The sequence below is a fragment of the Diplotaxodon limnothrissa genome, linkage group LG15 (assembly GCF_057381915.1).
Source record: "Diplotaxodon limnothrissa isolate DT_005_m linkage group LG15, D_limnothrissa_male_GT1.1, whole genome shotgun sequence".
In the NCBI taxonomy this organism is placed as follows: Eukaryota; Metazoa; Chordata; class Actinopteri; order Cichliformes; family Cichlidae; genus Diplotaxodon; species Diplotaxodon limnothrissa.
Genome location: NC_140610.1, coordinates 44,069,650 through 44,085,653, shown reverse-complemented (window position 1 = coordinate 44,085,653; position 16,004 = coordinate 44,069,650). Strand labels below are relative to the sequence as shown.

The window sequence follows — 16,004 nt, the reverse complement described above, 5'->3', positions numbered from 1 at the left end:
TGAGAGCGCAAGAGATGATGATGGGGATCTACAGAGACATTCACGGAAGTGCTAGCTTGCATTGGTGTAATGTGGGTGTGCAATGCCCACAATGTAATCACGACGGTTTTTCGCTGCGTGATCTGTTTGAAACGCAAAGTGTGGAACAGTTAAAGCACCAGAAGTGTCTGCAACCGACTTCAACCATTCATCTCAGAGGGATCTGTATTCCGTTTTTCTACTGGATTAATGCACTGTATGTATTTGAGTTCACACTTGTATTATAATATCTCCGTGGGTAAGAGGGAAAATGTACCTTTGTTAACTGTTTAATCTTGGCTCTGTCTTTCAGCAGGAGAAGCCACTACAATTATTTTTGCACTGCTGAGATTTTGTTTCTGGATGGGTTTATATCAGTCACACATTGATGCTAGACATCTTTGAGTTACAGATGCTGACAAAGTTGAGAAAATAACCTGCAGTAGCAGTGGGTTACCAGTGCACAAAGCTGTTACTGGATAAGAAATAAATGCATTTATTTTTACAACCTTTTTATTTCCAGCGCTTACTTTATCATTCAGATTAAAAGAACCCCAAAGATAATCTGTGTTCTGGGCTGGTTAATTTAGCCAGGCTACGTTCTGCACATGCTATCACCACTGCTGTTTCTACCCTCACCATAAAAATGAATCTTGCATCAGAAGCAGAAGCCTGCATCTTGGGTCCTAATCAGTGTTGGTCAAGTTACTTGAAAAAAGTAATCAGATTACAATAATGCGTTACTTCTATCTCTGCTGTACTCTCCCTCCTTGCAAACAAAACAGTATGCGTTGGGTGGATGAGACAGGAAGTGTGCTGTGGGACAGAGATGTGAAGAACACTGGACGCACGTGTGTTTCTCTTCTGACTGTGAAGCTTCAGAGTGGCAACAAGAAAAGATACACCTGCCAGTTTGAAGATAACAATACTGTGAAGATAGAAGCTCACTACACACCTGTCCTCATAGGTAGGATTTGTATAACAATTAGATCAGTTTGACCCATGACATTTGAACTCCTAGTATAAATAATAATTTGGATTTTTACAGCAGTTAAAGTTATTTAAATACTTTGACTAAACGATATCAAATTTATAAAGAAATATTTTGAACTGTGTGTTCTCTAGGTACCCCAGATCGGTCTCCTCTGAACTACATCACGTGGGCTCTTCACTTTGTAGGACTCACAGTGATGATTGTAATCACGGTTCTTGTGATCAGACACAAAGGTGAGACAATTCAGATCAGTAATGAGACAGATTACCAACAAAAAGACCTTTGAATTTATTCAGTGCTCTTGTTTTAGGAAGGAAAAACCAACCTGAAGACACGAATGTGAGTTAAAAAAAACCTGAATTTTAAACACACAGGCTTTCTGTGGCTCACGAGTTGGGAGTTCACCTTGTAATCGGAAGGTTGCCGGTTCGAGCCCCAGCTTGGACAGTCTCGGTCGTTGTGTCCTTGGGCAAGACATTTCACCCGTTGGCTACTGGTGGTGGTCAGAGGGCCCGGTGGCGCCAGTGTCCGGCAGCCTCGCCTCTGTCAGTGCGCCACAGGGTGGCTGTGGCTACAATGTAGCTTGCCATCACCAGTGTGTGAATGTGTGTGTGAATGGGTGGATGACTGGATGTGTAAAGCGCCTTGGGGTCCTTAGGGACTAGTAAAGCGCTATATAAATACAGGCCATTTACCATTTTTACCATTTCTAATATAAAGACTTTAAATGGCACAGAAAAACATAATCTGTATGTTTACAATTTAATCTGCCATGATGCTTCATCGCAAATGTTTATAGGATTACTGGGTAGTTTTTTTTTATTATCTTGTTGCCCCAAATAAGTCTAGAGCGTTGTGTACTTTTTTTTTCCCATTATGCACCAGAAACAAACAGATAAACAAATAAACAAGTAAACAAATTAAAAAAATCATATTCAATCTAATTTAATTTATATATCGTAAAATCACAACGGCAATCACCTCAAGATGGTTTGTATTCAAAGGTAAAGACCCTACAACAACTAGAGAGAAAACCCCAATGATCAAACAACCTCTTTGAAAAACGCGCTTGGCTACAGTGGGAAGGAAAAACTCCCTTTCAAGAGGAAGAAGCCTCAGACAGAACCAGTCTCAGGGAGGGGCAACAATCTGCTGAGACCAGTCTGTGACCCAACTGATCTCAACTGATCGTTGTGTCCCTGTCACACACTTATTTCTCAGCTCTTTGGGAGATTTTTTTCTTTCTGCTGTAAATGGCAGGAAACACTATGACCTCATTTTTGGTTGCCATAATTATTTTTCTTCAGTGGCAGCAGAACATGTTTTTAAGACTTCAGAAATGCTCACAGTTAATTTAAATCTTTAAGTGATAGTGAAATAGCCATTAGTAAGTAAAGTTAAAAAAAACTAACAGTTGTATGTAAAGCATTACTGTCTCCATTCAAAAACAATCTCATACTGTGAGCAGACATGCAGATACTGCAGCTAAGCATCTGGTGCATGCACCTCAAAGGTCAAGTGCTCTGTTTCCTGCACTCTTTAGCTGGGTTAAAAAAGATTTTCCAAAAACCTAAGACAACTATTTCCTCCTGTGGTACTACACCTGTTATGGAGGACATCTTAACCTGAGTCTCCCAAAATTATCTGACATTTGTGTGAAAATTGCTTAACGATGGCAGTAGTACTAGTACTAGTAGTACTGTGAAATTATGTAAATGTGCTACCCTCAGTCTCCACCAGTGTGATCATTGCTAGCTAATTTAAACTAGCTAAGGATACCTTTTAGATGACCTAGTATTTTATTTTAAATATAATTAAATTTTGATCTCAATGAGTTTCCCTTGACGATTTACCTGTGTTGTTTTTCGCAGGTACATTATGTTGGTGACCGTGATGATGACACAGTGAACTATGAAAATGTGAGAAACAGGACAGCTGATCGTGAACTGGACTGAACGTCAGAGCACCACCTTCTGTTAACCAGAACAAAAATGAATCTTTGTTTTTAATTAGATTTTTCTATTTTAAAAAATAATATCGTTCACTTTCCCCATAAGTTTTTTTTTAATGCTTCATAATCTCATGACATCTTTTTGAATATTGACCAAACTACGTATAACAATATTGCTTGCGTAACAAAATATTGCTTATATGAGCAATGTCCTGAAATCAGGTTTCGTCATTTTCAGTCGAATTTGTGTTGCACTTGCTGCAAATAATATGCTTCAAAACAAGGAAGTTCTCACTTTCCTATTTTGTAATCTGTTGTTCTCTTGCATTTCGTTTGAAAGTTTACCTCTCCACCTGTGTTCAATCAGCCAGTCACTCACCGACCATACACTTTGTTGTTATGGTTGTTATTACCATACTCTTTGTTTAAAAGTAAGCAGCGACTGTGTCCTGCACTGCTTCTGAAGTCCTGCTTTGGACTGTGGACCCTGTTTTGGACGGTCACAACCTAAATAAGTTCACCACTAAAATAATGCCCCCCCCCCCCCCCCCCCCCCCCCCCCCCACACACACACACACACACACACACACACAGGGGAAATTTCATCAGCCCTGTAGTTCTGTAGCCTTCTTTCTTTTCTGACTGTGAAGCATCAGAATGGACACGATAATAGATACACCTGTAAATTTGGTGAGGAAAAACCATGGGACGATAGGATCTTGCTACCCACATGTCATCAAAAACACAATTGGAATGAGGTTTTTGCAAATGAAGATTCAAATAGTGCATATGATGCATTCTTATCAACTGTAATTTCACTATATGAAAAACATTGCCCTTTAATGAAAATCACTAGAAAGCATCACAGATCAAATAAGCCATGGATCACAAAGGGGATAGAAGATGCATGTAAAAAGAAAAATAATCTATATAAGAGATTCATAAAACAGAGGACAAAAGATGCTGAAATAAAGTACAAGTTATATAAAAATAGATTAGTAAATATTATAAGAACAAGTAAGAAAGAATATTACCACAAATTATTGGAGCAAAGTAGAAGTAACACACAAGAAACATGGAGGATATTAAACAGTCTAATCAAAAAGGGCTCAAAAAATAAGAATTATCCAGATTATTTTAAAAAAGATAAAGATATTGTGCTTGATAAAACTAAAGACATTGCAAATGAATTTAATGATTTCTTTGTAAATGTTGGCTTTAATTTAGCAAAAGAAATTCCAGAGTCAAGAAATAATAACGACCTAAATAAACATATTACTCAGAATGTGTCCTCCATGTTTATTGGTGCTGTAACTCATAGAGAAATAATTAACATTGTGAAGACATTTAAAAATAAAAAGTCCACTGACTGTTTTGGTATTGACATGATATTAGTTAAAAGTATTATAGAATATATAGTGCAACCTTTCGCATACATTTGTAATCTGTCCTTTCAAACTGGTGTGTTTCCCTCACAAATGAAAATAGCAAAAGTTATTCCAATCCATAAAAACGGAGAGAGATGTCAGTTTACCAATTATAGGCCAATATCACTACTCCCACAGTTCTCAAAAATTTTAGAAAAGTTATTTGTTAATAGACTTGATAAATATATTGAGAAGCATAATCTCCTAAGTGATAACCAATATGGCTTTAGAGTGAAAAGGTCCACTTCAATGGCAGTGATGGAACTTGTTGAAGGGATATCTAATGCAATAGATAATAAGGAATATACTGTTGGTGTTTTTATAGACTTAAAAAAGGCGTTTGATACAATTGATCATTCTATATTAATGAATAAACTCGAGAGATATGGCATAAGAGGGATAGCATACAAGTGGATGAAAAGTTACCTGGATGAAAGATATCAATATGTCGAATTCAATAATGTAAAATCTAAGCAGTTGAAGGTAACTTGTGGTGTTCCTCAGGGCTCTGTGCTGGGCCCTAAATTATTTATATTATATATAAATGACATATGTAGTGTTTCCAAACTGTTAAAATGTGTATTGTTTGCTGATGATACGACTCTGTACTGCTCAGGTAAAAACTTAGAACAGCTTCTGACTACAGCGGAAAAGGAGTTAAATATATTAAAAAACTGGTTTGATGTAAATAAGTTATCATTAAATATAAAGAAAACAAAATTGATTATTTTTGGCACTAGACAAGTGAAAAATGTATCTAAAATAAGGGTTAATGGAATTGAAATTGAAAGAGTGTACGAAAATAAATTTCTTGGAGTGATAATTGATGATAAGCTGAGTTGGAAGTCTCATATAAACCACGTGAAAACAAAAATGTCAAAAACCATTGCTATTCTCTATAAAACAAAGCATGTCCTGAACAAAAAATCATTATACACACTTTATTGTACTCTGTTGCTTCCATATATGACTTACTGTCTGGAGATATGGGGTAATGCATATAAAACGAACACTCTTCATATTTTCAAGTTACAAAAAAGAGCTATAAGAATTATAAACCAATCAAACTATATAGAACCAACTAACATTTTGTTTATTAATCTGAATACCCTGAAATTTTATGATGTAGTTGAATATAAAATGGCACAGATAATGTATAAAGCACAAAATAACTTGCTTTGCCCCAGTACTCAGAAGCTGTTCAAAGTCAGAGAGAGTCAATATGACTTAAGGGGAACAGATTTCTTTAAGAAAAACAAGATGAGGACAAATATAAAGCAGAGATGTGTTTCTGTTAGAGGAGTTAACCTGTGGAATAGTTATGACAGTGATTTAAAAAGGTGTAGTTCATTTTCCTTGTTTAAAAACATGTTTAAAAATAGAGTATTAGAAAAATATATAAATCAAGAATGAAAAGAACAAAAAGGAGAAAAAAAACAACAACCTCTTGATTCTTTACTTTGATGTAGTTACTTAGCTAAGGTGGAAAGTTTTTTTTTCTTTGTTTTGTTTTTTTGTTTGTTTGTTTGTTTGTTTTGTTTGGTTTTTGCTTTGTTTTATTATTTTCTTCAAGCCCTGTGTACAGGAGCTGCATACAAAAAGATATTTTGTGAAAAGGGTTGGCGTAATAAGCAAATGCTTCAGCCAATACCTTTTGATTAGCCTTGTCTCATGCTTTCTTTCTTTATGGTAGATTTTTGTTCTGTTTTCACTGTTTTTTGTTTTTTTTTTTTCTCACTGTTTTCACTGAGATTTGAATTTGAATGCTAATCAATAAAATCAAATCAAATCAAATCATGGCCAGGATTATTTTAAAAAATTAATTAACCTAAGATATGCAAATTCAGTGTGGAGTTTTACTCTAGTCTCCAAGTGCTTTATTGGCTACAATAGTACAAGGAAAAGAGATGTATGAAAAAAAAATGTTTCAGCGATCATTGCAGCGATCAGGCCAAACCAGTACGGTTTTCATCCATCTAATTAAGGTGAATTTTTTTTAAGCTGTGTTTGCAGGCACAGATGTTACATAATCCAAGTTCTTTTAAAATAATGTTGGTGGTTTGTGATGATGTCAAAGAGGAAATGGAAGCATCAGACAGACCATCGGCAGAGAAAAGCCTCATAACGTTTGCGCGCTGACAGAACGGCACAGAATGGTCCTGCTTACATTTATTCTAATTCTTGTGCTTCAGTGTGAAGGTAAAGCCTCCTTTATTTTTATTGCTTACTTTGATAACCACTTTGATAGCTTCATACAAGTTTTTTTTGTTACTTGTTAAAATTAGTCAATATTTCGGAAGACAGAATTGTGGCATGAGCGTGAGTTCAGTTTGGAAACAAATTTAAACTTGATTTGTGATCTTCTGACAAATCCAAAGCCATTTCAGTATAATACAAAGAAATCTTTGGACATTGAATGATTCTAAAAAGAAAAAAAGGGGGGGGGGGACAAACCTCTTGCACTCAGTTTATTCATTTTTTTGTTTGAAGATGACCATGTGTGCTATATACACATTTTTCTGAATGTGCTCTTTTCTTTGCAGTGGGGGTCAGTGAAACCAAACACGTCTTGTATCTAACACCTGGAAATGATGTCATTATGCCCTGTGACAATGTGCCTGATACATGCTCCATGGTTATCTGGGCTTACAGCAAACATGAGTCTCAGACAATAAATATGGTTCATAATGGAATTGTTGAGAAGAACTCAGCTCAAGCTGACAGACTGAGTCTGCACAGTAACTGTTCACTGAGTATTAACAACATCACTGCAGAGGATGCCGGTCAATACTTCTGTCGGCCTGAGGGGAACGCTGATCAGGACACAACTGTGGACCTAAATATTTTGACCAGTGAGTATTTAGACTTCCATGGACTTCCATATATCCATATCTGTGAATGACACCGTACATTAAGCATTAAACACACCCATTATCACCACACTTACTATTATACAGCATTGATTTCCCTCTACACGTGTCATGTAATTGAATGTATCACCTTCTTGGGGAATTAAAATTCTCGTGTTGAAACATGGAGACAGGTCCTTAAATGAAAAGAGTTTTTATTTCATTGGATGAGAGCAGTAAATCTGGCCATGGCTTATGTATTCATTTCAAATTTTATATTCTAAATTAGTAAAACTACTATTAGATAATCACTTATTTAAGCTATTAAAATACCAGGAGAAAAATAGAACTTATTTGTAATGTCTCATAAGGTTTCTCACATTTAGGAAGATAATCCAGATGTTTTGAACTTGCATAACTGTTTTCACTCGTGTTCTCTGCTCAGTTTCAGCATTTCCATCAGACACTGATCCAAAGGACGATGGAAACGTCACGTTAGAGTGCTCTCTGTTTAGATACTATCCCTCTCCTTGTAAAGAAAACAGTATGCGTTGGGTGGATGAGACAGGAAGTGTGCTGTGGGACAGAGATGTCAAGAACACTGGACACACGTGTGTTTCTCTTCTGACTGTGAAGCTTCAGAGTGGCAACAAGAAAAGATACACCTGCCAGTTTGAAGATAACAATACTGTGAAGATAGAAGCTCACTACACACCTGTCCTCATAGGTAGGATAACATCAATAAGAAAAGTAAATTAAGATAAGATGGGATATAAGAGTGAGTCACTTTTAAAAAAGTGAATTACATACTTTTTAATGACTTTTGAAAGACTTTTAATGCTGACTACTTTGAATCCTCTGACAGATTCCACCCCAAACAAGGCTTTCATCATCATTGGTGCTGTGATGCTGGTGCTGGTGGTTGCCGTCATCGCTGCTGTTTTCATCAAATACAGGAGGCGTGCTAAAGTGACAGAGGGTTAGTAATTATAGTACATATAAATGTGGTCATTCTTGGGTCATCTACTTATCATCTAGTTCATCTAATATTATTATTACTATTATATATTATTACAAGAGCTCTATCCCATTTTGAGCAATCTGCAATAATTGCAGCTTAATGTTAACTTGTGAAAATGCTACATTTTCACTGCGGTTACTTCAGTCTAATATACTTTGCACTGGAAAATTGATTTAAGAAGCTCTACATTGTGATTATTGATTCTACTTTTTCTTCCAGACATTCAAAAACCCACCCAACCCAAACATGTAAGTATATTGATACACACTATATATGATATGTTTTCACATATAACAGAAATACCTTTGTTTAATATTAATATAACCTTTACAAATGAACTTTTTCTTGCACATTATTGCCACTGATCACTCGGAAAATTGCAACATGCTGACCGTGCCACAGTATATGATGACAATGTGTTCTTCCCTTTTCTTGTTTAGAATGAGGAAATACTTCAAGGAGTCTTGGGCCAGCTGATCTCGGTAAATAGTTCATGTATCTATAATAAATATAGTAATGAACATAGTAATAAATTAAATTATTATTTATATAATTCATTGGCTTAATTTGCTGTCTAAAGTATTCCAGTTAAACCTGTATTCATCAGATTACTGTGTATGCTGAACCCGAATACGGTATTCGGAGAGGCACAAATAACGTGTTTTTTTACGAATACTTATTTCGAACAAATACTTTAAAAATATATTTGTATTCGGGAACAAGAAAAACTTTATATCAAAAAGCTGAGTTTCCTTATGAAACCGCTGTGCATGACTGGATGAGTGAGTGACGTGTGAAAGAGGTGACTGACACAGGCTGCTCCACACAACTACAGACACAGTTCGGCTGAGCGAAAAAAGACTGAACTGCATCACTATTCTTGTTGAATAGATTTTTTTGTACCTTAACTGGGTTCCGGACGCTGTTTATAACTTTCGCGAAGATCGGGAGACTATTCCATTACGCTGCATTACTGACGACTGCAGTCTTCGTTCTGTTTACATAGCTCTGTTAGCTCGGTCATTTACAAATAGGCTGTTGACAGAGTAACGTTAACGTTCGGTTAAAAGGTTAGAACAATGCTTGTGTAGTTGTGTCGAATTTTATGCATTTGTGGAAACATTTTACAATCAGTACTGTAGGTGAAACCAAAGCGATATGTAATGTGTGCAAAAGTCAAATCGACAGTGGCAGATACATCAAACATCTGTCAACATCTGCTATGCATAATCACATGCATTTAAAGCATCCTCTCTTGGTACTGTCTTCATTATATTAAATTATTAAAACCAGGACACTACATCCATCTGTTATTTAAAGTCTGTATGTATAGAGAGGGGAAAAAATACATACCTGTGACTAAGTGGACAGGTGCACTTTGCAGCAGTTTAAAGCTGGTTTGAGATGCAATGAGTAACTGAGGAACAACAATTACTTTTTTTTGGCACAATGGCATAATAACCTCAGCCTGCTTGTAATTCCTCTTCTCTGACTTCACTGGTTTTAGTGGACGTTTTAAAAGGGTTTTTTGGTTAGTTTCACCCTTTTATACAGAATTTTACTAAAATAAGAGTAAAGCCAAAATCAAGTCTTTATTTGAAAGTTAACATTTAGTTTTTGAGACTATGTTTGATCATCATGTGTCTGAAATAGAACCTAAAGTAGTTTTCATTCATGTCTTTGCTTTTTGAACCACTGTGTTTGCTTTCAGGATGAGCCAGAGAGCAGCATCACCTATGCTACTATTGACCACACTGATCAAAATGCCTCACTGAGGAAAACTGTAACTATTGTTTTTTTGTTTTTTTACTTATATTCCATTTTAAAATTACTTTTGGGCTATATAACAGTTGTAGATTCATGTTTTATTCATTAACCCATTTGATTTGAATCAGTGAATTTTTTGAGAAACAAAAAAAGCAAAAAAAAAAAAAAAATCTACTCTCTAGTGTCTGTGAAGGTTCTCAGTCATCCAGGTCATCTTTGCAAGCTCCTTTGACTCTACTCTCTAGTGTTTGTTATGGTCTGAATTATTTAAATCCTTTAATTTTCTGTTATACGGGTTAAAAAGGAGGAAGCGGTGACTTATTCTGCAGTGAAGACAAAGGTAGAAAGTGACCCCAGCGGCTTCTACAGTATCATCAGCTAAACTTACCAAAAATAAATCAGAGGAAATAAAACATCTCATAATGTCACTGCTTTTATTTAAGCTTGCTGTTGTCAGAGATAAACATAACCCTACATCTTTGTCAGCTTCAAATACATACAAACATGAAATATGGCAGCATTACCGTAAAATACATGAGTTCATCCAACTAAAGAAGTAAAAAGTTGTTTTTGTATAATTGTGTGTGTGAGTGTTTTTGACATGTTATTTAATTTTTTAGTTTAAGTCATCCATAAATTAAATTGTTCTCCTCATGGTCCTGGGTATTTGACCTAGGTGTTTGAGCTTGGTTGACTTGTTCTTGATTTTTGCAGAATATTGAGTTTCCGATGTTCAGTGTAGAGTGCCTCTGTTACTTAAGTTCTAGTTCTTAGTTCCTGTTTAAATTAATTCCTTCTCCGTCTTTACTCGGGTTGTCCTCCTCAGCGTCCACAGTGTGTAGTCAGTCATGTCAGAATCATAGAACTATGAGGAGGAATAACAATTAGATGTCCAAATGGGGAAACAAGTCAACAAGTCCAGATTCAAAACAACTGATTTTATTTTTAGGTTAAGCTTAAGGTGCTGATAAAAATATATAGGAAAAAGAAAAAGGGGAGATGGCAGTCCCAAAATGGCAATAAACAAAGGAAACAGAAATAACAAACTATGCAAAGAAAAATTTTGCACTAGCAACAGTTCCTCACAACTGAACCACAACACAGTACTCAGCTGGGTAAATGATACTGATGTATATTTTAATTTTGGAAGACTGTCAGAGCAAATAAATCAAACAGCCTGTTAGCAGTGTCTTTCATTGAAAGCACTTGCGTGTAGTCTATTTGCAGACACGGATGTGAAGAAATCCAAACTCATGACAGAATGGGTGGCGTGTGATGGGCTCAAAGACAAAACAGCAGCAACATAAAGATAGAGAAATACCTCACAGTGTGTGCCTGCTGACAGGGAATGGTGCAGAATGGCTCTTTGGAAATTATTTCTGGTTTTTGTGCTTCAGTTTGAAGGTAAATCTGCTTTTTTTTCATGATGCTAGGCCAAAATAAAAGGTTGTTTTGTGTTTCTTCAGTTTGTCACCGTGGGTCTGCATTTGGGTCCTCTATCCTGCAATGCCATGACAGTTTATGTTAAATTTCTTTGAATAATTTTGCAGAAATGATAAAGAGATGCCACTTTCATAAGCTTCAGTAACAGTTTTTAAAAAGTAGCCAGTATTTGGGAGAAAAAAAAGAATAGTAATAATGACTGAGTTATATTTGGAGTGATTCTCAATTTTATGTAGAATTTATTTTTAATTAGTCTTGATTTTGGATTACATGAGATGTACAGTAAAGATATCATTGAAAGTTATTCATATAAGAACTCATGCACTATGTATGCATGTTGCAAATGTTAAGGTCTACGTTCATTATTTGTTTAGTTGCATTTGCATTGTTGCCTCACAGCAAGAAAGTCCTGAGTTCAATTCCACCATCAGGCTGGGGTCTTTCTGTGTGGAGTTTGAATACTCTGGCTTCCTCCCACAGTCCATAGACATGCAGTTCGGTTAACTGGTCACTTTAAATTGCCCATAGGTGTGAATGGTTGTCTGTCTCTCTGTGTTAACCCTGATGGTGACCACTCCAGGGTGTACCCTGCCTCTCACCCTAAGACAGCTGGGATGGGCTCCTGCTACCCTGAAAAGGACGGGTGAGCGGGGAAGAGGATGGATGATGCGTGTCATTCATCACAGAAACTTTCCTTTCCTTTGCAGCAGGAATCAGTGGTGAACCATACTTTCTCTATCACAGACCAGGAAATTATGTCATTTTGCCCTGTGACAAGGCGCCTGATACGTGCTCCATGGTTACCTGGTTTTACAACAGAGAGCCATCTCAGACAACACAGGTGGTTTATCATGGAGATGTTAAGAACTCAACCCAAGCTGCCAGACTAAGGCTTCACAGTGACTGCTCTCTGTGCATCAACAACATCACTACTGAGGATGCTGGTGTTTACAACTGTCGGCCTGAGGGGACCACTGGCCAGGACACAACTGTCTATCTAAATATTTTGACTAGTGAGTACTTGAACATAAATGATTTGGGTCTTTGCAGAGTATCATGGTCATTAATATCCTTTTTAAAAAAAAAAAAATCTCTGAGGCCCTTTCCCTCAAAAACAAATTTGTGCATGACACTCCGCACTAAGGATTAAACATCCATCATCCCCACAGGCTCTGTGAGGGATCCAGCCTTGATTTTAATCCATCATTAGGCATATTTGGAGTAACTGAATGAATCCATTTTGGTGGAGTCTGAGCTTTAACTCGATATGCCTATGCAATAAAAGGAGCAAGATTTTACAGTAACATCTGGATGAAAGTTACATATATTCAATGTGCAAAAGTACTTTTTCTACAGGACAATCACTCAGTAAACCTGTGACAGTAAGAAGAAATTACAGAACTTGCATTTAAATTCACATTCCACTTTTTTCTTAATGCTGAGGTAACTGTCGTCACTCATTTTCAGTTTCAGCATCTCCATCAAACCCCGACCTACAGATGAATGGAAACATCACATTAAAGTGCTCTTTGTTCAGACTCAGTAGCCTCCCTTGTGACGAGATAAGCATCCGCTGGGTGGATGACACAGGAACTGTGCTGCTTAATAAAGTCAGATACACTGGACGCACATGCATTTCACTTCTAACAGTGAAGCTTCACAGTGACCACAACAAACGATACACCTGCCAGATTGTTGAGGAAAACAATGTGAAGATGGAAACTCACTACACACCAGTCTTCATAGGTAGGTTATATATAACGATTAGATGATTTTTACCTATTAAACACTGATGAACAGAGTCCACAGATTCCATAGCTCATTACACACCTCTAGGTAGAATAAATAAGCTGGTTAATTCTACCTAATATGTGCAAGTCGCTGCTATAAATACATTTTTAAAAAGGCAAATTGCCTTAGATTTGAAAAGACAATAAGTTCTATCGGTGACGAGGGGAAAACCACCATGGTAACTTGTGGGTTGGAAATTAAAGTCTGGCCAGTTCAGGGTTCAAGGACACCACACTCAGGGTTGTCATAGGTCTTGTGGTAGTGGGCTCCATGCTCCGACCTGGGAGTGTAACTGTCAGTCTTTTCCCACCCAAGCCTGCTGCCTTCCATCAGGTTGGCCACCACCTAAAATTGTGATTCAAAGAAAAAGACAAAAAGACAGTAGAAGCCAGACCAGGTTAAAACGATAGTAGTGTTTTGGTCCACAGCTGAAACCAAGGTTTCAAAGCAGCTGCTTCTAAACTCTACAACGCTCTTCTTTTTACCTTCCAGGGTGTCCTAATTTTCAAACAATTTGTAACGTCATTGGCAGATCTTACCAACATACAGGACCAGGTCTGAATCAAACTCTAATTAATGTTTTGGTCTGGTGAATCCCTTGCTATAGGAGGTGATTAAAAAAAAGCATTTAAGACTTCTTTCCTTAGTATTTGAAGAATTCAAATAGCTTTTAACCTGTCCAGGATGAACCCCGCCTCTCACCCTATGGCAGCTAGGATTGGCTCAAACCCCTCCACAATGATGACTTGGATAAGAAAACAGATTGATAGAATAGCTCTAATAATCACATTCCAGTTAGGAACATTCAAGAAAAATTGACTGTTATAATGTACCTCTGGAGTACAGTGTAGTCTCCACTCTTACAGAAAATAAAGGCATACAATAACTTATATAGAAAAAAAACCCCCAACCCAATGTTTAGGGAAATGGCCTCTTTTATTCCACAGTGCTGCATTTTGTAAAAATAACTTTGAGTCCTACTTTAGTTTCCAAATATTGAAACGCTGAAATGCATGAAGAAATACTGTGAACCATGTGCTTTGTGCAGACTTTAGAGAGTCCATGGACCAGTCTCCGCTGAGCTATGCCATGTGGCATCTTCGCATGGCAGCACTGATCCTAATGATTGTCATCACTATTTTAGTCATCAGATACACAGGTGAGCCAATTCAGATTACACATAATAACTATAATTACTGAAAGTATACGTTTGAATTAAATTGCTGCTCTTTTTTTAAGGAAACAGAAAGCTTCTTGAAGAGAGCAACGTGAGTTTAAAACGATCTTGTTTTAAATGTTATGTAGGATTTTTTCAATAAACAGTACACAGTAAGTGGCTCTGATAAGCAGATTTCATGTATACACAATTTGTCAGTGTGAACTGGCTAGTTTGAAACCTAGGAGGAACTAAAATAGCTTGTAAGACAGATGATGAGAAAGTTGGCTGTTTTCACACCTGCATGGCAGTATTGAATTTTTCTAGGACTTACCTGATAAAGATGCATGTGAAAACATAAATGTCCTAAACAGTTAGACTGGACTTTAATCTTTAACCTGCCAGATCCTTGGTAACAATTATGTGAAGTATAATGAATCCTCAAGTTATTACTTCAGTGGCCACCCGAGTTTCCCTTAAACATCTGCTTGTGTGCTTTTTACAGGTCCATTATGTTGGTGACTGCGATGATGGCACAGTGATCTATGAAAATGTGGCAAGTCTGGCTGACTCTGAACTGCATTGAACTTCAGAGCACATACTTCAGCTCAACATTTTCTTAATCCGTTTGCAACTACTTAGATTCTCTTTAAGTCTTTTGTATATTAACAATAATGTAATGTACACCATCCAACTAAAAAAATAGACCTGTAACCAGGTTTAGTCTTTTTCGGTCAAATCTTACTTTCTACCTACTGAAACTGCAGTAATAGAGTGATCCTGAATGAAGTTATGCTGCTTCTTGCTTATATAACTTTGGATTCCTGAAGATAAATAAAGCTGAAAACTGTGAATGGAGAAGAAATGCTCAGTGCATTAGCAGCCTTAGCCTGTAGCAGCATAACTAAAGGATAATTCAGAGTCATCTGAATCATCCCTATGAGATTTATCAAAAATGAAAATTAGGAGTCTAATCCTAAAGCAGTGATGGCGTCTGACTTCTGAAATCCCAACTGGCAGCACAGGAGAAGAGGCCAACAGCTAAAAGCGCTGCCTCACATTCTTCTTTTGGAAACTCTAAATGCTGAATCTCAAAAGGTTGATTCTGTTCACCTGGGAGAAACGTTTCGTCACTCATCACTCTCAGCTGAGACCTTATAAACAGTGCATTTGGACAATAACTGAAACCAGCCAACTAAATGAACAATGGGCTGTGAGGTCAGTTCCTTGATCATTAATATGCAAATTGTCATGACCATTGATCAACAACCACTGATCAAAGATCATTAATCAATATGCTATATGCTGAAAGCAAAAACACTTGGGTGCACCTCTCCATCATTGAACACAGCTTTTCTGGCAAGCCTCCAGTCTTCTTTGTCCTCCAGATGTATTTTAGCAATTGAGATATCATTCACAACAGATACTGAAACTGATCTCCATGTCACTGGTAGAACAAGGAGATGAAGCTGCGCAAATTAGAAAAAAACCCTAAAGATAGGATTGAATAATCCAAAAATGTACCTCCTTCTGAATCACATTTCTTTGATCCCCATGAATAAGGAGGTTGCTATCCCACTTTTACCA

General features: G+C 36.8%; 2 protein-coding genes across 2 annotated transcripts; both read left to right on the top strand.

Annotated features, from left to right (window-relative positions):
- The first annotated feature begins 804 nt into the window (after nucleotides 1–804).
- LOC146618100 (uncharacterized) lies at nucleotides 805–10,409 on the top strand. The gene is made up of 8 exons (XM_085373556.1): nucleotides 805–985; nucleotides 1,144–1,245; nucleotides 6,934–7,242; nucleotides 7,685–7,966; nucleotides 8,105–8,218; nucleotides 8,480–8,508; nucleotides 9,972–10,052; nucleotides 10,332–10,409. Exons 1-8 carry the CDS (start codon nucleotides 805–807, stop codon nucleotides 10,407–10,409), a joined length of 1,176 nt encoding a protein of 391 aa, XP_085229682.1.
- Nucleotides 10,410–11,385: 976 nt separating this feature from the next.
- LOC146618099 (cell adhesion molecule CEACAM2-like) lies at nucleotides 11,386–15,003 on the top strand. The gene is made up of 6 exons (XM_085373555.1): nucleotides 11,386–11,431; nucleotides 12,181–12,483; nucleotides 12,938–13,216; nucleotides 14,310–14,420; nucleotides 14,501–14,529; nucleotides 14,923–15,003. The coding sequence occupies exons 1-6, from the start codon at nucleotides 11,386–11,388 to the stop codon at nucleotides 15,001–15,003; spliced, it is 849 nt and encodes a 282-aa protein (XP_085229681.1).
- Nucleotides 15,004–16,004: the final 1,001 nt, after the last annotated feature.

What these genes read in the sequence shown, in the direction of transcription:
- LOC146618100 (XM_085373556.1), top strand. Translation starts at nt 805, where the DNA reads ATGCGTTGGGTGGATGAGACAGGAAGTGTGCTGTGGGACAGAGATGTG. An exon ending in CTACACACCTGTCCTCATAG is followed by an intron (nt 986 to 1,143) that starts GTAGGATTTGTA and finishes TGTGTTCTCTAG; the next exon opens with GTACCCCAGATCGGTCTCCT. An exon ending in CTACACACCTGTCCTCATAG is followed by an intron (nt 7,967 to 8,104) that starts GTAGGATAACAT and finishes ATCCTCTGACAG; the next exon opens with ATTCCACCCCAAACAAGGCT.
- LOC146618099 (XM_085373555.1), top strand. Translation starts at nt 11,386, where the DNA reads ATGGCTCTTTGGAAATTATTTCTGGTTTTTGTGCTTCAGTTTGAAG. An exon ending in TTTTGTGCTTCAGTTTGAAG is followed by an intron (nt 11,432 to 12,180) that starts GTAAATCTGCTT and finishes CCTTTGCAGCAG; the next exon opens with GAATCAGTGGTGAACCATAC. An exon ending in AGCTTCTTGAAGAGAGCAAC is followed by an intron (nt 14,530 to 14,922) that starts GTGAGTTTAAAA and finishes TGCTTTTTACAG; the next exon opens with GTCCATTATGTTGGTGACTG.